Source organism: Amphiura filiformis, chromosome 20 (genome assembly GCF_039555335.1).
Source record: "Amphiura filiformis chromosome 20, Afil_fr2py, whole genome shotgun sequence".
NCBI classification, from domain to species: Eukaryota; Metazoa; Echinodermata; class Ophiuroidea; order Amphilepidida; family Amphiuridae; genus Amphiura; species Amphiura filiformis.
The window spans coordinates 36,594,733-36,618,671 of NC_092647.1; the positions used below are offsets into that span (position 1 = coordinate 36,594,733).

General features: G+C 33.4%; 1 protein-coding gene across 2 annotated transcripts in view; it reads left to right on the forward strand.

The window, feature by feature from the left end:
- The first annotated feature begins 540 nt into the window (after positions 1 to 540).
- Positions 541 to 23,939, forward strand: part of LOC140142772 (glycine receptor subunit alphaZ1-like) — a 312,910-nt gene continuing 289,511 nt past the window's right edge. For both annotated transcript variants that reach the window (XM_072164764.1, XM_072164763.1), the window contains exon 1: positions 541 to 1,064. In XM_072164764.1, the coding sequence (XP_072020865.1) occupies positions 955 to 1,064 (110 nt within the window). In that variant the 5' untranslated portion in view covers positions 541 to 954. The remainder of the gene's footprint in view (positions 1,065 to 23,939) is intronic.

Here is a 23,939-nt window from a genome sequence, read left to right on the forward strand (position 1 = left end):
AATCTGCTTTATACAGAGATACCAAAATAAGTGCCATTTAAGGGTGATTTACAAAACAGCTGACTTTTGGCTCAGAAACATACAAATATACAATTTCTACCATATTTACCCATAACTTACTCAAGAATACAATGGGAAATAAAAGTGAGAGGAAATGAGGGCAGGTAATGGATGATGGCAACAATACACATTATTAACAGAAAAACAGAAACACAAAGTCCGTTTTCAAAAAGTAGAAAAAACAACATAACGTTGATTTGCCACGTCCAGGATTCTCGTGGATCAACTCCAATCATCAAATTTAGAACCATTTTTTCAGAGAATTATTTTCTGGTTAATACTTTATAGCAATGATTTGCCATTAAAACCGTGCATATAGTAAAATATACATAAGCATGTTCATATTGCTTACACACTTCCTTACATAAGCAAAAACTTTTGTTTATTCAGACGCATGCGTAAAAAGGAGCTGTTAGTTTTTTCCTGTCGTTACAATAAAATGAGCCATACTCCGAGTCGACACCAGCAAACTAGTGGCAAGTGGTGGTTTGACTGGATGATACACCTGGCTGCAGTGCATATACTATATACATCAGCATTCTGTAACGTGATGAAACAGCTGCTGCTGATTGCGTACAATTTTTCATCTCCGTAGACTCTGCTCATATATACAACGGATTTCAGAGGAAACATTATCGTCTTGGATTTGTTTTGATGCAATTTTCTAAAGCAAAAAGGTCGTCTAGTACTAAAAGTAGATACAACATTTAGTCTCAACTTCGTATAGATAACCACACTTTTGAATGAGTGCCTGTGATGCTACAATGACACGGGATATGTTTGTGAAGAGTTCTGAAGGAAAACAATTTCAGCATTTTAGATCGAGGGTTAAGTGGTCAAGCTTGTGCTATCCGTAAGATTTCAAGTTTTCAAGAGGTAAAAACACTAACCAAGATGGAATCCTGTAAAGTATTGGAGAACCGACGAGATATTTGCACCACTTATCGAGTTTGTTCTACGGTGATGTTTGTTTTGATTGCTGTTGTCTTTCTCACACCGAATGGGTAAGTTTTTGTCAAAAGGTTGTTAAAGCAGTTTTATATATTTGTAAAAACACACACAAAAAACCCACAATTCATTCTTTTTTACAAACCACATAACGTATAAAGCACATATATATCCGGAACTTATTCAAATGCTATAAATTGGCTGTCTTAATAATTAATATTTTTTGGCACTTTATTCGTCTTTTGGGAATTTCAATTTTCTACTGTTATTTTGAAATCTTAGAGTGAGTGAGTGTTCGTTGAATATCCCAGTAGTATGTTGAAGTGAATCACGATATATCAAGAACTTAACTTTCATTTGAACAATTTGCGAAACTGAAAGTTATTGCCAAAAATTAATCCAAAATATTAAAAAGTATGTTACATATGACTCTATTTTAAGGTATTTATCTGTAGATGAAATTTGCTGTGTTATATTTTTAAAACATCAAGCACTCAGCAGTAGTATTATATAAATAATACATACACGTATTACGTTACGGTCTTGAAGGATTACATATAAGGATTAAATATCAGCATTAAACTCGTTCTCTTGGATTATTTTTTGATAAATTCACACACTTGGTTTACGTTTCAAATTAATTATTCTAAAGAAGCTTATCTACACCTTTTTGTACTCAAACTACCCAATTATACTTCCCAGGAAAGAATTGTATAGGTTTTATTTTTAAATTTCTTTCAAAAAGTTATGTTTAAGTATGAGTTTTTGATATTAACGGCCATCTTTGAATCGAGCATTTCTACCTCAAATAATACCTGAAGATAAAATTGTATGTGTTACTTTCAATGAAAGGTGTTAACATTTCAAGTATATAAACAACTACATTTGTGATCATTTGTGATATGAAATATATTTTCGATTTCATCATATTTAAAATCTCTAATGTAATAATAATAGCTCATACCATGAATAAACTTTGATATTTGGAGTCACTGCATTATGATGTGGATTAGAATTAAGACTTCCTGACTACATGAAGTATTATGATAAGCCAAATAAGAACGGCTTCATATCTGATCTTCGGAAACAGATGAGGGCCTCTTAAGTTTTAGGTTTAAAATTGATATCACGTAGTTATTAGAAAACGTACAAAAGCAACACCGTGTACTTGACATTACGTGTGGTGAGTCTAAGATAAGTTTGGAACAAAACGATTTCGACGCTTGCATAAATTTCTATCACAATGTTTGACCTTTTCTCCCTATTTCTTTTGTTATATACTTCTTTACTCAATTGAAGTAAAACCTGTATGAAGAATGACTTATTTGATGTCTTATTTGATGGCTTATTTGATGTCAATAAAAATAAGTTTGGAACAAAAACGATTCGACGCTTGCATAAATTTCTATCACAATATTTGACCTTTTCTCCCTATTTCTTTTGTTATATATTTCTTTACTCAATTGAAATAAAACCTGTATGAAGAATGGCTTATTTGATGTCAATAAAAATAATAATAAATACTTTTTTTCAAACGTTCATAACGAAAAAGACTACGTATGAATTTTATGGATAGCCTTCCAGTACCTTTTTGTCAGTCAACCATTACGTCTAAGGAGTTGCCTTACATTTTACAAATATATGAATTAAATGATTGGCAAGTTTTATATCGCTATGGTAAATATACGTATGTCAATGTTATTGGAATCAATGCTGTTCTAACGCGGTATTAAAAAACACCTAACCAACAAGCAAACCACTACACGTACGACATATCTGTTATTATTTTACAGTTATTGGAATTTCGCTTCTGTAATTCTGCGAAAACAAACAAACAAACAAACAAACAAACAAACAAACAAACATGGATCTATTATAAAGCATGTAGCCTATTGAGCAGAAAAAGGTTTTTGACTGGTTAACGCTCAGCTCTCATACAAATATCATTATATCGGAGATCTCTTGCTAGACACAGGATTATTTACAAGGTTAGCGTGTTGTAAGAAAACAGAAGTATGGCAGACTTCCTAATACCATTAGGGATATTGATACGCCATGACTTTGTGGATAGGACCTTGTGCAAAATAATACGCGCTGGACCGTTGGCAGTACGCTTAATTTGTACTCTGCCAAACATTTGACCTGTTAGTTTTACAACCTCGCCCATGTAAATCTCCAAGAATATTTGTGCAAAAGCAGCACGTGAGTATATGATATGAAAGTCAGAAAAAGCTAAAGATATGATGGTGATTATCCGTTCACATATTGATACGTGAAAGTGTGTATGGTGCACGTTTACTTTGTAACTCCCAATACTTTGACAATCAATCGTGCAGCACAATTTTCATAATATTCGGTATTTCATTCATTCTTGGGAAAATACTTTGTTGTTGGAGAGCTTTGTTAATGAACCAACTAATTCAGTTTTGTTGAGATTATTTTAATATTGACAAACGGTGAGTTTGGAAATAATCCAAATGATACAACACTAGCACTCTTCCGCCCAATCCCCACAAACATCTTGGTCAGACATGGGGTGTTTGCTGTAAAAACAACAAATATGGTATGGGAAAATGGAACGTTGGATGTAGGCACATCATTAAAAACTCAAAATATGTTTTAATGTTAACATCTGCCACATGTTCTCCTATCATGCAGTCCAATTACACATTTTTCTAACTTTAGTTTCATTCCCGTACCTCGCTGAGTCAAATCTGATCTACTGCACCTACATGTACCTAACATAATAGGGGATTTGCCATTTGGTCTAATACCTCTTCACATATTGTAGCTTTTTGAATGATTCATTAAGATTTATGCCCACTGCATTCTCTATGCTTTTGTGTTGGATGCCTGTTACAGTATCAAATTGTCTTTATAATGATATTGGAATCCTATTGAATTGTAAAATCTATTTTAGACAGCTATAACCAGCTAATAAATGCTGCAAAATTAAATTTTTATTTTAAAGTAAAATAAGTCAACATAACGTTCTGATATTTTCTGTGTTAACTATGGAATGTATAATAGGCTACTAAAGGTACTTTTTTAAAGCTCATTTAATTCTCGAATTCCGATTTTCCAAAGGGTCTAGAAAACGGGTCGGGTCACTTCCACCATAATCGAAGTTAAATTGATTGGTATTTTTATCGTGCTGCGCGCATCAAGGTCAACAATTACAATTGAGGATTAAAGTTCATAAATACGCAAATATGTTTTTATAGTGAAAAACTAAAGAGTTTCTAAGAAACACAAACTTTTCTCATGTACTCACACTCGGTTATATCATTTACATGTTTGCCCTCTTGTTTCGCCTACTGGATCCTCCCTTGACATTGACAATGGACGTTGAATTCAAAGCATGCCTCGGAAAATCGTTGTGTTTTGCTGTATATCACAGAAAGTCAAATATTATTGGTATAGATAGCATGATAGGTTATAGGGCAAATAAATAAGTTAGCATGCTGTGCAAAATAAATTAAAAGGTACCCGTTGAGTGCTAAATTATACTAATAGAGAGATGAAATACAATTTCGATAAACAAGAATGAGAAATTTATAGGCTGCTTTAACACAGGTCACTCTCTTTTAAATCTATATTATTTAAGGAATCTATATATTTATACTGCTAGATTTCCTTTTAACACTGAAAATGAATTACATTTTTTATTTTCAAATTTATTTAGAGTTCATGAATGAATACAAAAACATTTTTTCATGGTGTAAAACTTACACTTGTTAGGATACTAAAACTTTTGTCAAGTACTCACGCGTTTTTTTGTTTGTTGTTTTTTTGGTGTTTTTTTTTTCAATGTTTCCCTCTATCATATATTAGGGCGCCCCGGATGCTCCCATGATATTGTCACCGGATGCTGAATTTAAAGCTTGCCTCACAAACTTATTCCTTTGTGTTTTGCGGTACATCACCGAAAGGCAAATATAATATAGGTATATATAAATGGTATGGTAGATTGAGTGAATATTTTTACACGCTGTGTGAAATAAATTAAAACATACCCGTTGGGTGGTAACTTACACTATACGAGATCAAATAAATTTTTGATTAATACAATTTGAGGAAAAATACGCTCTCATAAAACGGGTCATTCTCTTGTCTGAAATAATTGACGAGAATTTGTATCGGGACGCTGATAAGGTTAGGCACCTCCAGGCGTATATATATTATAGTCATACAAATTCTCAAGTGCGTTTAACTTGCTTATTTTACATGCATTTAATTCTCTACTATAACTCACAAGTAGGTTAGGTAAAACGTCCTTTCGTTATTCAGGTCTCTTTGTTATAATGTCATAAATCATTACTCAATTTTTAAGTTGGGAAATATCATTGGTTGTGGCGCGTAATATTAGAAGTATGATATTTGTCATCAATAATAATATTTTGCTTCAATTTGGACTTGGTTGATAATGTGACAGAAATATTGGGTTTGTGTTTTTGATATCTGTGTGGATTTCTAAAATATATTTTCAATGTACTCCTACATAACTACGAGCCGTGTGTGTCCGAATTCAACCAGCGCAAAAAACAATAATGATGAATCGGTTGATATGCGCCCAATTGAGCTTTACAACAATTGGACTCAACTACGTCTCGTCCAATATTTAAAAAAATAATAGCTCGACCAATAAAAAGGCTCAATCAAACTTTGGCGCTTTTGAAAAAGAATAGCCAAAATGCACTAAGACAAGTACGTAAACATTTAGACGTTGCAAAACAACAATACACCGAATATTTTGGCGGGTCATCCCTGACCATGGATAATCCGCCTAGGGCATTTGACGATCTTGATTTAAATTAAATATACAAGCTGTATCAAAATGATTGGTACCCACGATATAAATAATTTGTAGAATAATTGTACAACAAGTCATAAACTATATATTCCGGGCATTTTAAGAGTATCAAATGCTGCATTTGGAGAGAGGCAGGCTTTTCGATAAACATCAAAATTGATGGGTTCTAATAATTTTGATACAGCCTGTACAACCTTAAATATGCCTTTTTGTTGGGTTACATGTTAGGTTTGCTTAATCTAAAAAGAGCCTGATATTAGAGTCACGCGGTAGCCGTGACCAGCAAGTTTTTAAAAAAAAAGACTGATAAAGAAGACTAATAACAGATGCTCCCGCGAGACTATATTTACACCTAACATTAAAACACTTGACTTCTATTGTTCGATGTTATTTTTCGCTGGGTACAAAATGTATCTAAAACCATGCTAAATGTTATTTACAGTCCCAGGTGTAACATCTTGACAACTCATTAATTCAAAAAGCGCCACCAATCCTACAGTCAATCATTGTTCGTAATAAACAAATATTTTTGCTTCCATTTCACACGGTATTTCATAGCGAAAATTAGTGGCAAATCATACTGATTCAAAATTTTTAGACACTGCTACAGGTCTACCTGGTTATCACCTTCACACTACTTTGTCAGACTCACTTCCAATTATACCCTAGCAATTTCTGAAATACCGTACATACAAATTCCGAACCCCATTCCCCCAAAAATCAAGTTTTTCACAATTCTTTTGTTCCAGCTAGATTGCCCCGCAGGGCTTCAAAAACCACACACCGCGAAGTATAGTTATCCAACAAGCTTAAACTATAAATTAACCCCGATAGAGGGTAAGACATGAAGAATGAGGGAAATCAAAACCACAAACCGCTAAAGACCGCCAACAACCGCCGCTTAATAGGGAAATCCAACTAGATCTATAAATCTAAATAACTATCAACCGCGAAATTTGGATATCCAACTAGATTGCCCCGCAGGGCTACAAAGAACCACACACCGCGAAGTATAGTTATCCAACAAGCTTAAACTATAAATTAACCTCCGATTGAGGGTAGGGCATGAAGAATGAGGGAAATTAAAACTACAAACCGCGAAAGACCGCCAACAACCGCCGCTTAATAGTGAAATCCAACTAGATTGCCCCGCAGGGCTACAAAGAATTATCAACCGCGAAATTTGGATATCCAACTAGATTGCCCCGCAGGGCTACAAAAACCACAATGATTAAAACATAATTATCTTGCTAAGTCGTGGCACTTAGACGCTTCCGTAGTATAAGCCTTGCTACATATACGCGCATTTCTCAGTTTCAATTTGAAGTAAATCGGACTGACTCTGTGTCTCGCTGGCATCGTCAACATTGGGTATGTGTTGTTCATATTTACATTTTCTTAGTTGCCTTGAATAATTGAAGTATATTAAAATGTATATGTATCCCTATTAACATTACAGTCACGCGGTAGCTGTGACCAGCAAGTATTAAAAATAAACGGCTGATAAAGTTTTACTAAATTATTTACTCTCATAAATCAAGGATAACATAATTTCAAACATCTATTTTTCGTTTTATGGAGTACTTCGTAACCCGATGACTTTCCAAGCTTAGAGCTGTTTGGCTACATTCATAAAAAGAAAGAAAATCCAACAAAAAACGTTGACAACGTAAAGAAAGCAGCAAGTTTAAAAAGCCCCCACCTCGGCTCACTTTTTGAAACTTGGTCCCATTTTGAATATCAACAGCAAATCGGTATTTTGAACGTTTAAACAATAGCATCATTGCCATTAACATGCCTACTTGTTATCCGTTTAATTCAATCAGTGATCATGAACTTAATGATTATTATAAAACAAAACATATATAGGATATTGGCCAAGAACAACATAATAACCTTTCTGATCGTTCCAGAATGCTAACAACTTAATATCGCATCGGCACATTAAAGATACATAACACTTCTGGAAATGTTTCAAGTTGATAATTATGACAAAGTTTAAATCAGTATCATTTACAAATGGGACCAAGTTTCAAAAAGTGAGCCGAGGTGGGGGCTTTTTAAACTTGCTGCTTTCTTTACGTTGTCAACGTTTTTTTGGTGGATATTCTTATTACGTAAAGGTAGACATACCAAAATAACCAGTCTCGTGGTGATATCAAAGGTGTTTTAGAATTAAAATGATGCTAATTTAAGATAAAATATGCGCATTAACTTTTGCTAAGGTGCAAAGTGCGCACACTTTGTGATATCTTGTTAGCTGTAGAATTTACCAATGTAGCTTCAATCGCCTTTAACTGGGTAATCTATCCCTTTACCTGTTTCCCAATGTATTTATAAACACATTGGGAAACAAAACAAGAGACGGGGATGGGAGAGGAAAGGGGGGAAGAGAAAGAGAAGACGGGTGTTCTCAATAAATAACATTATTATGTTTTGATAAATCCAAGTATTTGAAAATATTGGATCCAAAACATAATAATGATACAATTGGTATCGCTATATGAGTTTTAAAATATTGGACTCGATCTCGTCCAATATTTTAAAATATAGCTCCATCTATCCAATTTTATATCAACATATGCTCCATATTACATACTATATGCCATCATAGTGTCAGGTGCCATTGAAAAAAAGGGATATCACACTGTTAAAATTAAATATAAATTTGAACTTTATCGCAATTTACCGTATTTCTTACCGGGTTTGTTATCGTTAAAATTACCGGCAGATTGGGTTCACAGAACAGTTGTGTAAAAATCACTGATTTTTGACTAAAATATAGTTTCACTGGTATTGTGAATGTACATTATTAATTAAATCTAAATATCACGTTTGAACTCAATATTACTTAGGATATTTCTAAGAGTAGAAATAAATATCAGCGAGACACACCCTACCCTTCTAGTTTCATGGTCAACCTTATCCGTAAAGGTATAAGGAAATATTGTTAATTTTCTGATTTCAGAGTCTTATGTTTATTGCACCAGAGCTGACAGTATATATATAGTTTAGAAACAAATATTCACATTACTTAATTAGTTTTGACCATTAATGGCTCATATCAAATATAGAGCTTTTCCGTGCGCAAAGTACTATGCTTTTTCTTAATTGCTTTTTAAAATTGCCATTAAGCAATGGAAAATAAATTCAATTTGAAAGTACCTATATTATACCTAGTAGAAACATCAAACTACAATTTCCGCTAGCCGCACCCAACTGTTCATTGTTATAGCATTCTCTTTAGAATCCTTATTTATTTCAATGTTGAAATATGGGTGGTAAAACTGATATAAAGCACTGCCCCAAAGTTCATGACATTGCAGAATGAAAAGACATATCATCCTCGTCCAACATTGAAAAATGGAATTTGTATATTTGTAACACCCCAATTTTCACACCCTTTGCTTTATTTAAATATTTAAGCTTTCTAAATTAAACAAAATTTTATCGAGTATAAGGTTCATTAAAAAAACCTAATACATACACCAATAATTGTGTAAACGTAAACAACCGACATTTTATGATACATCTTTACTTTGAGTTGGCAGTGGTACAAGGCACACAATAATATGGCATAATACATGTATAATACGCATTACACTCAAAACGCTACTGACCACCCTCTATTGTTATGCATTAGTCGTGCTTGTAGTCGATCGATACATGTTGCAATTAACGCAATCGTTTGAAACCTTTTTGAAACATTACAATTAGGCATTAAATTATTCGTTTAGTGTAAGATTTTGAATTTTGACAGGCCTTAACTTTACCCGTGAACATTTTTGGGGGTCGACTTTTTAGCTTTTTAAACTGATTTCGCTAATGAACAACTGTAATTATTATACTTTTGTTAGAACTTCCATACAAATAATCAATATTTCCATATGTGCGTAGATAATCCTCAGTCCATAAGTATATTTCACGGGATGATTTTGAAAAATTGGCTGTCGAAAGTTGCAAATGGCACATTCAAGACGGATAATCTGACAAAAGTAGGATAATTATATAGTCCGGTATGATGTGCCTTAGAAAGAGAGGAAAAATCTTCAATTAGCGAACGAAAAAAAATTTACCCCAAAAATGTTAACGGGCCAAGTTTAGGTCTATCGAAATCGAATATACTACAATAGAAGACTAAATTTCACATTTTTTTCTGATATTTACTGCAAAAAAGTATTGCTTTTCATTTGACCGAGAAAGTTCATTTTAAAAAACTGTAGCTGATTGCTCATTTCAACACCTAATTTTATCGGTTCCATTACCTAGTTAAATGACTCAGTGAGCCTTGTAAAACAATAGGCAGCGAGAATAAATTCCTATAAATCCAGTTTTGTTTTCCAAGTTGTACTTTTCTATTGTCATACACAGTTGTTTGATGGCACGTAGAACCGTAATCATTTTTAAGCAAAGGTGAACACTGATGGCGCTATTTATGGTAAATCTTGTTTACATCTTTGCAAGGGGTAGACACTTGTATAATGGCATTAAAACAACTTTTATTATGAAACGAAAGGATAATTCATATTATTGGGCTAAATAAAATTAAAATATAATGTACATAGCGCCATCTATTTGCCCACAAATGTGACGTATCATGTCAAAAGGAGACACTTTTGGGCAGGATCGTAAATGGAGAAATAGCCAAAAATCTGCCCGGGGTGATTTTTTCACAATTTGGAATTGTTGCGAATTTGTGATGTTATTAATGTTAAAAATATTGTCTGATAGTTTCAGACCGGAATATAACTGGCATCTTGTATTTTTTGAGACATTTTTCAAGGTAATTCCTACTCTCAACATTGTCAATAATATTTTTAAAGGCCGGTATCTCAATTTCCAATTTTATAATACCATAACTTACGAACTCAATATCTTCGCTTATGAATGTCCGATTTCATTGGTGGGCAAAACGGCGTTGTAGAGCAAAATATCACTATATTATTTTAAGATAAAAACCTCAAAATTGATAACCCGCCCAAAAGTGTCTCCTTTTGACATGACACGTTACAAATATACAATTTATTCAATAAGAGTTACCACAAAAAGGCAGAAAAAGATGTAAAATATTGATAAAGAAAGTTTTTAAAAAGGTAAAAAACGTATGTGCATATTAGTGTGATAACTGTTGGTATGTGTAAAGGTCTAGAATTGAAAACTATGTAGTGTTTTGTTAGAAATGTTAATAAATGATCACATCATAAAACCGTGCATACACTCTGTACATTTTAACATGTTATTATATGTACTATGTTAGCATAGACAATGCGCAAGAAGCAAGGGCCCTTTAAAATGTACGCTCTTGGCTTTATAAACACCATTATTCCATTATGACGAGCTCTGGGATCTTGGGTATTTTCCTGATGGTATCAAAACTAACATAATGCTTTATGGTTTATATACTTACGTATTTCATATTATTGTCGCTATCAACGAGCGATTTGGTTTTTGCCCAATAAACCGGATTGTTTTATTAAACCAATGATCTACGCTCCAGCTCATTGGTTCAAATGTTAATCGCTCAATGTTTGCGATTGGAGTAAGAATTGCTTTCACAATATATCAGGCATCGGCACTATTGCCTGCGTACAGTCATTTGTCTATTTTCCTTCTTAGATCCCGAGACGATCCTAAATGTGTTTTCATCATATTGTGTTACTGTGCTATTGGGTTGCCTAGTCAACCATAAATTCAAAATGGGCGGTAATTTCGAGTCTCTGTAGACATTCGGCTTTTTCTTCTCTTTTTTCACTTCAGAGTGATTTTAAATTGATCTTCCTTTACCTTTGTAGGTTATTTGATGTATGTTAACTATAATGCTAATGTTAGTTGCTATATTCCCAAATTGCGTCCATTGTGTTATCTGAGATGGAATTTCATTTCAAATGGATGAGTATTATAATTCAAATGAACAGACTATGATCTGAATTACAATTGAGCGATTTATATTTGCGCTCAGATATAGTTTCAATGTATATAGATGCAAATATTTGTCAAGAATTACTCAATGTGCCAAAAACTTTATTACTCAAACAATAAAATGCCGTCAGATGCCCTAAATAAGATGAAAATGTGATTTATTGAAGATAGAAATTATTGCGAAGTCACAACCTTAAAAGTCACGCTTTCCAAAGTCTGCATCACGTGCACTCCACTAGTATAGCAAAATGTCTAAAGAAATAACTTGTCAAACCTTTTTTGGATTAAGATAATAATGATTATATTGACACAAAAATAGTATCAACTACATAGCTTTGCAAAATCGGGAATTGTTTTATAGCTACTTGTACGTTGTATTTTAACATGCAACGTTCTGGAATATAAAAGCATTTAAAAGTTATCGTAACACGAAATATATTTTCAAAGTCATAACTGTTACGTATTCAAAAGGAATATAAGTCAAACGCTAACATGGCATTGTAATATTTGAACCAACTATGATGTTTATTTATATGTATTTTTTAACAATGTTAATATCAAATTGGATCGATTGAGCTCATATTAATTTTGTCGAGCTATGAGTTTTAAACGAGTCCTGTATTTAAAACTTATAGTGAGACCAATAAATATTAGACGATTTACCGTTGCTTAAATTTACTCAACTAAATAAATGTTGGCGATCATTTTGGCCAACTCCTTTAACAATGAACTTTTAACAAGAGAGTCCATAACAATTTAAAATATTAGCTGAGTACTTCAAACTATATAGTGATGGTGTCAAGTATGGTTTTCGTCCAGCTTATACACTATATTATTCTTTTGTTATTGAAACTCTTTATTAGTGTCTTCGCAAGTTTTCTTTCCTCTCATATCCGTCCTGTCTTCAAACAGGAGAGTTTTTGAAGTCAATATCACATCAGGCACTAGAATTTAATGGAATTTACTTTAAGCATTGTAATACGGAAGTTATTGAATTTTGCTCTTGGGCAAAAGAGGCGTATAATGTAGCGCTAGCCACGGTTGTATATAATGTTGTTTTAGATGTACCCTTTGCAATATGATAAATAATTACAGATTTAGCAATATGTTTCTATTAAAAGAGTCCATTCCCTGCAAACACAAAACGTTGTCGACATCATTCGCAAAAGGTTATAAAAGGTTGTCAGAAATCGTTTAAATGTCGGGTTATATAAAGGGTATATTAAGAGTATAAAACGTTTTCATAACCTTAAAAAACATTTTTGTTGATAATCTACTGCTCAGCAAACAAAAATGTTTCACAGAAAACGTTTAAATGTCGGGTTATATAAAGGGCATAAAAACGTTTTAATAACATTCCAAAAACATTCTTGAAAACTTGATGCAAAACATTCTAAACAGAATGTTATTTTGGGGCTGAAAAAATATTTTGCCCAAAATATTTTCAATAACGTTTTATAAACGTTTTCATGACCTTTATATAACCCGACATTTAAATGTTATTAAAAGGTTTTGAAAAAAACATTTTAAGAACATTTCTGTATTTGCTGGGTTCAAATATTTTAACATAAAGTTATTTAAAGGCCCTTTCAGTGATTTCACAGGAACATCTAAAATAATGGAAATTTGTCAGAGTTGCTTAGAAATAAAGAATAAGTCTACAGAATTTCATTAAACCACTTTTCCCCTGAATACATCGACAAATTAGTCAAAAAACAGAAGTTTTAGAAAGGTTTTCTACTTCAACTCAGATCGACTCGAGAAAATCGAGATTTTCGTACAGTGCGCCACCAATCGACTGGAAAAACTTCCTAGTCCAGTGTTTCTAACACGGGGAAGTAGAGTCTAAATTGATTTAAAACAGACGCTTAATTTTTGTAGTAGAAAACAAAATAAGCAATTAAACGTCACCGAGGCAAACTATTGAAACTAACGGTCAATTCAAATATGAAAAACAGTGAAAATTGTGTATATTGTTTAAAATAGTAGCTACTGATGTAATAAGTAGTAGAAACAATACGCAACGCGTGTTGGTATGGTGGAGAGTGAGCTTCTTTCGATCTCGAGTCGGACTTTTTGTACTGTCAGTATCAAAAGTCCAGATTCATGTAAATGCTTTATTTTGTTTAAAATACACGGCTTTCGACCGAACCACTAGCAGGCTATGTTAGCACATCTATGCCAATTACAAAGGTACCAAAATCTGAATTTTGATGATTTTTACGATCGTCCGGATGAGCAAATCACTGAATGGGCCTTTAAGTATTGACACAATATTTGGCAAAAATGTTTACAATAATGTAAAATGTAAAATATTGTTGTAGTGTGTTTTCATTCAAAACGTTTTAAAACGTTATCATGACCTTTATATAACCCGACATTTTAATGTTATTAAAACGTTTTTACCTAAACCAAAAGCTACAATATAACTTATTTAAAACGTTTTTAAAACGTTTTGTGTTTGCTGGGTTCTTATGTTGATTCGGGTACTTTGCTGCATTATCAGATACCTTCATGGCGTTATTTAAACACAAAATAGCAAAAGAGCGGTATTGTGTTCAATCTATGATACACAGGTGATGAGTGCATCCTGGTTGTAGTGCAGGGCGATATATTCAAAAATTGTATTCATCTATTGCTATGGTAATTACGTCATCACTTCTATGGCGAATAGCAACAAATGCTTGCCTATCTATTTCATTTCCTTTACATTCAATATATTGTGAATTGTAATGGACAGACGACATTACAACAAATGACATAAGTACTTGCTGTTAAGGTTTGTAGTTGCTCGTGAAAGCGCATTATGACTGTCAAAATCCTAGCATGACTACATTAACGAGGATTGGAGAGGTCAGTAATTTTTTTTTCCCTGCTTTTAGTGATATTTTTATAAGAAATGTAATTATTTTCAAAAACACAGTTTAAAACATATACGATAAAAACGTGTTTAGTAATAATCCTCATTTTCTAGTGTTTTCCTGAAAAGGTTTTAATAGGTTAACTCCGCTTTTATTGTTTGCCATTTTTAATCTATACATAAAAGAAGGATCGCCCATAAAAATGTGAGTTAAATTCATTAATAGCTTTACGCGTGATCTAGAAAAGTACTATTAGTGGCCTGCTGTGTGCATGTTGTTTTAAAGTAAAACGGAAATGGTATTCAGAACTGTAAAGAAATAGGAAATTTTACTAACGCAGGAAGTACATTTAAGCGCACCACCGGATTGTTTCTTTTGCCATTAGCCACATTACATAGGATGATTTAAGGAAGCCCCATCATGCACTGCAAACGTGTTATCACTAGAGTTTCAACTGCCACTTTACTTTTCAAATCACATTGTGCGTGTGTCATTATTACTTGGTCGATTTCAGAACAAAAGTGATGTATGCATAAAGGATAGTTTACACCTTCTGTAGGTAACATAAAATGTGAAATCGACTAGCATTTTGAATGCGTTTTTATTGTAAATATATCAGTCCAAATTCAAATTTAACCATGCCCGTCAATGCAATGTGCGAGCAGTGGTGTCATGTTCACTCACACAGCTGTGCTAACCGTAAGTCAACACAGTGGCGTGGTGGGAAGTGCTTAAATCATCCTCTGGCCACATTACTTAGTGCTTTGCACAACTTCAAAGGAATGTCTCGTCTGAATTAGTTGATAAAAACTCTGCAAGTACCAGAAGACACTAATTGGTATAACCGATATTAAATCGTGAAAGTTTAATGAACTATTTTTAAGTTTCAGTTTATTTTTGATTCCACACTGAAAAAAGTTTGTTATTAAGTTGTTCGTTATTTTCTTTATTATTTCTATTACATATTTAATATTAAAGTTCCACGCCCTGAAAATAGTAATATAATAGGAAAATCAATTTTGTAAAGTAATTGACTCCTATGATGAACTATTCGTTACTATTTTATTGTTTTCAAATTAACTTGTATATTAAATTGATGTTGACTGATACATTAGGTTTGTATTGAATAAAAGGCAATGTAATATAATTATCTCACTTCATCCTGGAGCGTGTGCTTCGGAAGCAAACATATTCATAAACAATGAATATCAACTTCATTACATACCCTGTTCAACAAACTCAAAGGCTTGTATGAAACAGGTTATTGATTTCAATAATATGACCAATTTCATTCTTGAAAACATTTTCTTAGTATATTTTAAATAATGTCTTTAATTGAAAAATATAAAACTACATGGTGATCTAATGTCATAAACTTAACACAATGGGGAGAGAGCTTGGGTTATAATAAAGTCTGAATAAACAAAGAAACAAACAGTTCTCAACCACTCCAGAAGTTTCTTTGTTCTGCAATATAAGAACATTTTTGTTGAAAGACTAAATGGGCTATGAATTATAATTATAATGGGCTATGGTTCAGAATAGTTAATGAATGTTACATCTACCTATCGAGAAAGGTCATTTCAAGATCAATATGCACTCAATCCACATTGCAATCTAGTACAATTTATAGCCCGTTAAGTCTTTCAAAAATGGGCTATTCCAGAAAATAGATGCACATCCCATCTATGAGTTCGGATTTCCGGACTCTTTGTCAAGTCGTGATTGTTAGAAATCCAGACTGTTAAAGTGTCCAAAGGCGAAAAAATGCATCAGAATATAGTTCATTTTGGACATATCTGTGATATTACATTTATTAAGTTGCATTTCCAAGATTTTTTCAGTAACATTGGCAACTGGAATCCTAGTCGTTTTCAGAAAGCAAACTTGGAAATCCGGGCATTTTTTTATTGAAAACTTACTCCTCTACAGGGGGTGTGCACTTATTTTCGGGAATAGCCCAATTTCTATTCAGACTTTAACCTAAATTGACGTTTACGACAAAAGTAGCTTTGTGACATTCATCATGTATTATCTTTGTTCTGTATTACTTATGTGGTAAACAAGTGCATGTCTGTTCCAGTTTAGTATGTCAAGACTTATGTTCATCTCCATTTAAAAATAACCTAATTTTTGTTTAGAAGCTCACGATTATTTTCTTTATGTGACGTCTCAATCGAATAGCGTGATTTTCATGAGACATTTTAACCAAATGAAGCTACAATTCGTGCAAATACATATAAAGAAGTCACGTACAATACAGACGTCAGTAAACACTAAATGAAAATGTTTACCAGGACTGATGGAAAGACATTTGTGAGTTAATATTGCGATCACGCATTTTTACTGATTACGTTGATAGGGGTATATGTAACATTTGTTCATGTCGGAACTTGGTAATATTATTGTGTTCATTTAAGTACTGGTAGTATTAAAATACCACTACTTACTTACATGTTATGATCAAAAGAAAAATGTACAAAAATTTTAGGCTCTAACTTCATTTGACTGACAATCATCTTGAATTTAATGGATTTAGTTTTTACTCTCCAAGATAAAGTTACATAATTGACAAAGACATTAAGGCTTTTTGAGTTATCGGAATTGACAAAATAGGCGGGATCAGTTTATATGTTTCTCTTTTCAAACGAAGATCATGTTACCATTCTGCTATTTGTTCTGTCTGGTAAGATTTGATTCGTTCAACTTTGTCTACAGAAAAAAAATCCCATGTGGCTGACATTAAAGAGCGAGTACCATAGCATCACACAATTCGCGAGAATATTTCAAGTCTTTTAAAATCAGATAATTTTCCAAGCACGTTAATATAGTATACAGAACAGTGTGTATCAAAAATAGGGTAGACAGTCTAAAAAAGTCATTAGATTAAAAAAGAATGAGGTATTTTGATCAAAATGCTCCAACTGACAGATAAATCAACATCTTGTTCTCCCATAACTGTGAAATCAGTGGACTCAGTGGTTAATTTTGTTAGGCATGCGGGTATTTTTGTTTGGGGGCCTTTGGGGGCGCCAGCCCCCGGGGTAAAAGCGGGGGGCGGCCAAAACGAAGGGGCGGCAAACGAAGGGGCGGCGGAAGAAGAAGGGGCGACAAAAAGAATTAGTAAAGATAAAAGGGCGGAAATGTTTTGATAAGTATAAAAAAATTTGAAAAATGTGTTGCTTTTAGGGCGCTAGCGCTTATAATCCTTTTTTTTTTTTTCTCTCTCTCTTCACTTTTTCAAACGACCGAAAAAAAATTGGGTCAACCTTTTCGGGCTGTTGAGGAAGGGGCGGCAAAATTGAATTTCCTTCAGCCCCCCGGGGTAGGAGCGGCCACGGTACGCCACTGTTAGCAGTTGCGCATATGACGGAACACCCTGCATAATGCAATCGTTTGGTTGCTTTGAATGGCTCCGAAGATATCATAATCTTCCACTACTGGATTTCTTCTTGTGGGGCTATCTGAAAACAAAGGGAAATCATAACTCCTCCAGCAGACCATGATGAACTCCAGAGATGCACAATTGCGCGAGTTGAAATCCTCAGGCAGCATAGACATCTCATTAGACGTGGTGTGAATGCCGTGTTGAGGAGTAGGAAACCAGAAATCAGAGGAATGGCTGTCATATGGAAGACTAAGACGGTCAATTACTCCTCTCACATAAATAGCCACTAGGTCCTTATTAATGGTCACACGCTAGCGTTTTAACAGTTGTGGGAGAACAAGATGTTGATTCACCTATCAACTTTGACCAAATGCCTCATAATTTTTAATCTATTGGAAATTTATAAAACTGTTTACTTTGTGTTGATGCACAATTTACGTATGTAGAATATGAGCATTGATTGATTGAGTAAGAGTATGCAGGTCTAATAAGAGGGAGAAAATAAGGATATGTGTTAGTAGGGGTGTAGGTGTGTTGTCAGTGTGGATTATGAGTATGTGGAGGAGTGGGTTTAGTTTAGGTGAGGTGGTTAGTTTAGGTGGTTAGTCGGGGAATGCGAGTCAATTTGCGTGTCTAGCTCATATCTTCTAATGTTGTAATTAATGTCGTTTATGTACTTAGTTTGATATTTTTATTTATATATTAACAAATTGTTGCAATTTAGTTTTTATACTTTGAAGACAATGAATGGTGAGTTAAATGGAACGTATTTCAATCTGAATTGAAACGAGGTATTACCGACTGATGAACAGGTTTTTTTAATGTTATATCATCACATCACATCACATTACATTACAATACATTACATCACATTGCATTACATCAGATCAGATCACATTACATTACATCACATTGTATTATATTACATCACATTAAATTGCATTACATCACATTACATTACATAACAGTATATCATATTGCATCCGATTATATTATATTACATCACATCACATTACATTACATTACATTACATTACATTACATCACATTACATTACATTACATAACATTACATTACATTACATTACATTACATTACATTACATTACACTACATTACATTACATTACATTACATTACATTACATTACATCACATTGCTTTACAATACATACAGCTCATTTCACATAGCTTGACACTTATCTACAATGTTTGCATTTAGTTTATAACGAGTGTCCTTACAAATTCCGTTTTGAAACATTTATCCAGGCATTAAATAACGTACTTCCTGAGCTCTCGATTTCAAACCTGTTAGTAATCGAAGTCAGTCCAGTCAATTGTCTGATACTTGTGTAATGAAGGTACTACTAACCCATATAAATCAGCTACTAACCCAGATTAGTCAATATATATATACAGGGGAAGGACAAATTGAGTGAATTGCAATGAGCAAATTATTCTTTTATTATTTGAACTGAGGTCGTGAAAACACATTGCTAATGGCAGGATAATGGACTCCTGTGCGGAATCAAAGTCAGTCCAGTCAATCGTCTGATACTCGTGTCAAGAAGGTACTACTAACCCACATTAGTAAGCCACTAACCCAGATTAGTCAATATACAGGGAAAGGACAAATTTAGTGAATTGCAATGAGCAAATTATTCTTTTATTATTCCAACCGAGGTGGTGAAAGCGAAGAAAACACATTGCTGATGGCAGGATAATGGACTCCTGTGCGGAATCAATTTCACATTCGATTGAAATCCAGACTATAAAGTATTTTGTGGCTTTCTTTGGATTAAAGCTACGACGAAAATACAGCACTGATATTTTCGGATTAAAATATCATCCTGTTTTGCCAAATGAAACATAGCTAAATCATAATCTAACTCGCAATAATAGTCTTATTTTAATGTTTTGGCCAACTTTTTGAAATAAGGGTCAAAACGTGCATTTTGGAGCGTTTTTCTTATTATGTGACAATCAACCTCAACGACTTGTGTTAATACTATTTTCAGGCTATGCATTCTAATTTATGGATAACGTATTTTCTAATATCATTCGTAACCAATTATCAAAATTAGCATAAAATATTGAATCTATGAGCAAAATTATAGCATACCGTATATTCCCAAATTTTAATGTTTATACTTATGCCAAGAATTTAAATGTTGTGGCTTCAATTGTGGGAAATCATGAAAATACATGTTTTTAGTCCATTGCATTTCCTTTCAAATTGCAAAACTATTAGAATTTAACTTTTATTACCAGTTACCCAAAGATTTAGCTATATAACTGCCAAGGTTACATTTCCATATTTTGTCTGTCCAAAGTTTGGTGACTGTAGGAGAAAAAAATCTGTGATTGGTATTTAAATAAACTTTGTCTCCTAGTTTCACTTGACAAAGCAGAATTATATTTGTGTAATTCAAAACAGTTAGTGTTTTTTTTTGTCATTGGAGTAAGGTGCGACAAATTAATTTGTATGCAGAATTCAATCTGAGCCAATAAGTGTGCAATAATGTTGTCATGAGGATGCTATTAGTCCAAATTATCCACTAGACAAGGTCTTTATTCCAATGACGCAGTATTTATATTACTCGGAAATTGCAAATGGAATTATAGAAAGATATGTTGAGCCGAATGATCCTTTAGATCTATAACTCATCCGTGGAATCAAAAACAAAATTTAATAAAAAGTATTGGCTAATGTAATAAATTATAGCACTATCCACTCCATTAGCACTTAGAAAGAGGGATATTATATTTAACCAGCTACAAAGCAAACCTTTAATGAAATACTATTGCATTTTTATAAATTATGTTGTAAATACTTTTTTACTATACTACTCTTTAAAAAAAGGTGAAATAGTACTCGTGTTTTTGAACTTGTTGAGTAAGGATGTTTCCTATTAACTCAAGGGATAGAGGTGGGGTTAATTTTAACTGAATTGGTCGATGACCTAGAAAGCGTCCATTTTACGTGATATATAAATATTTTAGATGAAAAAGGCCCCAGCTGCTGGTTGCAAAACAGACGTAATCGTGAAATCTGTCAATGTTGATTTAACTTAATACATGCCCAAGGTAGGCGATGATATGCCGTGTTTTACCAGGCTTGACAAATTATCTCTACAGAAAGACATTTCCGCATGGAGAGTCAAGCTACTATGAGTGAAATGATTGGGACTTAAATTAAATATCTTATACTGATATATTCGTAGATTGACGTGACATGAAAAACTTTTGAACAAAAGTTCAATTCTTCATTTGTTTAACTTTTGAACATCTTGGATCCCGGGTAAGTGCGCGTCAATAATTGGCCACAAAATGTGTTTTCTTGATGCACAACATTGGTAGATCAAAAAACAGCCAACGTCCTCATTTGCTTGCTTACGCATATCACACCGTAAGCCTTAAAACACAGCTTATCTAATAACTGTCTCATTTGAAATTGATTTTTATTTAATTTGATATTACAATAAACTCGCATTACGATGTATCAGCAGGGTTATTATTTAATTGTACGATGTATATCCCGCAGCTCTTCTATTGTTAACAATAATGTCCTTAATGACTTTTAACCCACTTCTTTCATTTAGCTCAGGGATATTTGCTTATAGTTCTTCATATTTCGACTTCAATTTGTTGGAAAAGAACGCTTTGAAACATTGGCAAAATAATTTATTGCTTTGCCATGTGCTTGCTAGTGTTATCGTTCTTCTCTTCTTACGGTTAGCAACTATTATAGGCTGTTGCGATTTGGTAGTTCACAGCATCTTGCGAATGGTAAGCTTTGGCAAAAATGGATTGATCACTTCAAAGCGAGTGTGTAGAAGAATTCAAATATCACAGATATACTTTTGTAGCTCCTGTGGTTCTTGAGTTATGTTGTAAAAAGGGCTGAAACAACAACACTTTTGTAAAACGTACATAACTCATTAACAACAATAAATCAAGCACGTTTTCAAAGTATATGATTTGAAGAATAACCTTTTGCAAAATATCAAAGTGTTGTTTTTCAATAATATATTGATTTAAATAATGAAAATCGATATTTTTTTTGCTGCTTCGACCAACAATAGGTCGTGTACCCTTAAATGTATTTTGTAATATTGCGTTGAGGCAAACAATATAATATGATAACAGTAATGTAAGTTGTTTAGCGTTAGGAGATGATTAGTAAATAATTTACCTAAATTAACCACATGAGTCCTTCATTTGAAATCATATGAAGTAATGTTTTTAAAACGTATTTTAACATATCGTATTATCTGGGCTTATTTGGGTATCAAAAAAAGACCGAAGAAACTGTACGCATTAAGCACATGGTGGATTACTCTAACTTTAATCAGATAGCAGATTGGAGTTATGAATAATTTAATTCTGAGATACTTAATCGTTAAGCAGTGTTGAAATACCAAGCTCTCTCTCTGTTGGGGCAGTAGGTAATCGCTCACTTGTTGCAAAACTAATTTCTTTACCGAACGTTTGTAGCATCACTCTCTGTACAATAATGTACTAATGGAACACATTAGTAACATTTGCAAACACCAGATGACAGACTGAATAAATTTCACTTGCACAAAACTGCTTAAGTCACGTATACGATATACTACCGACTAGAAATTCTCCCTCTACAGTTGGGATCCAGCAAATCGGAAGTGAGGATCAACCATAATCATTCTGAAGATGTATATTTTGACCATGATAACCGAAACCGTCAATCGTGAGTTAAGTTCTGTTTTTTTGCAAAAGGAACTTACTAATTCTATATATTTACCTGCAGACTTGATGCATCTATTCAGTGAATAGTGGACATAAAACACAGATAGAAATGGGTACCCGTTCAAATATACTAAGTACCTACAATGTAGTAGAGCCTCTGGGTCTAATCAAATAGCCGACCTATTCTACTTCACATTTCCTTGATCCGAACTTAAATATATCTATTCTTCCCATGAGCCACTAGATCGGAAAGTAACACATAAAATGGTATTGAAATATATTTTGCATAAGATTCTTATTAAGAAGCAATTTTATGCAGTAAATTGATCTCCCCATAAACACACACCCTGTATGTCGACTACTAAAAGTATGCTGTCCTACTTCGGTCATCGCTCTACACGACATTTGATATTCTATTGCGCCTTCTTGCATTGTTTATACTTCGAATGCTTTGTTATTCTTTGCTCTAATACTGCAATAAGTAGGGTAGGGTGTCCTTTTTCAAAAGGTCGTGAAATCGAAGAAAACACACTACACTGCTGATGGCAGGATGATGGCCCGGATAATGGATTCCTTTGTGAAACTGTTATGGCTATCGTCTCTGTTAAATAGAAACTGTGACTATTGCATTATGTAATCTACATCCGATATTGCTTTTGTGACTTTTATAAGTGACATCATTTACTTCCTCACACCTACTTTTTTCATTCCTCTTTAACATATTTATGACGTGCCTTTGCGTTTCTGATATTTTCAATTTCCAACAGGAAAGCATTTGAAGCATAAGTCAAACTAGGTTTTTTCAACAACCTTTTTTTCTTTTCTTAATCCACAAAGGTATCGGGTAAAGTGAATGTTTATAAACAAAGGAGTTGGATAAACAAGTAGAAACGTATCAGTTCACACGTATTTATATCTGATCTTAAACTGGCATATTGACTCTTTCTGTCAAATGATATCGATTATTTACCTCACCTTCTTTTTCCTTGTAAAATATTTGCTTATAGTGTGTGATATTTTAACTTTTTCAAAGGGAACAATGAGACATTATCGAATTAATTCATACAAATTAAAAAGCTCAGTTTTGCTTCTCACCATTTATTTTATTATTGGCTTCTAAGGGAGTGTTCATTAATACTTTGGTGGGGGGGCTGGTCTTCCTCAACATTTTCGCTCCCCCTCTTTTAAGGTCCAAAACTTTTTGGCCCCCACCCCTCCCTTTTACCA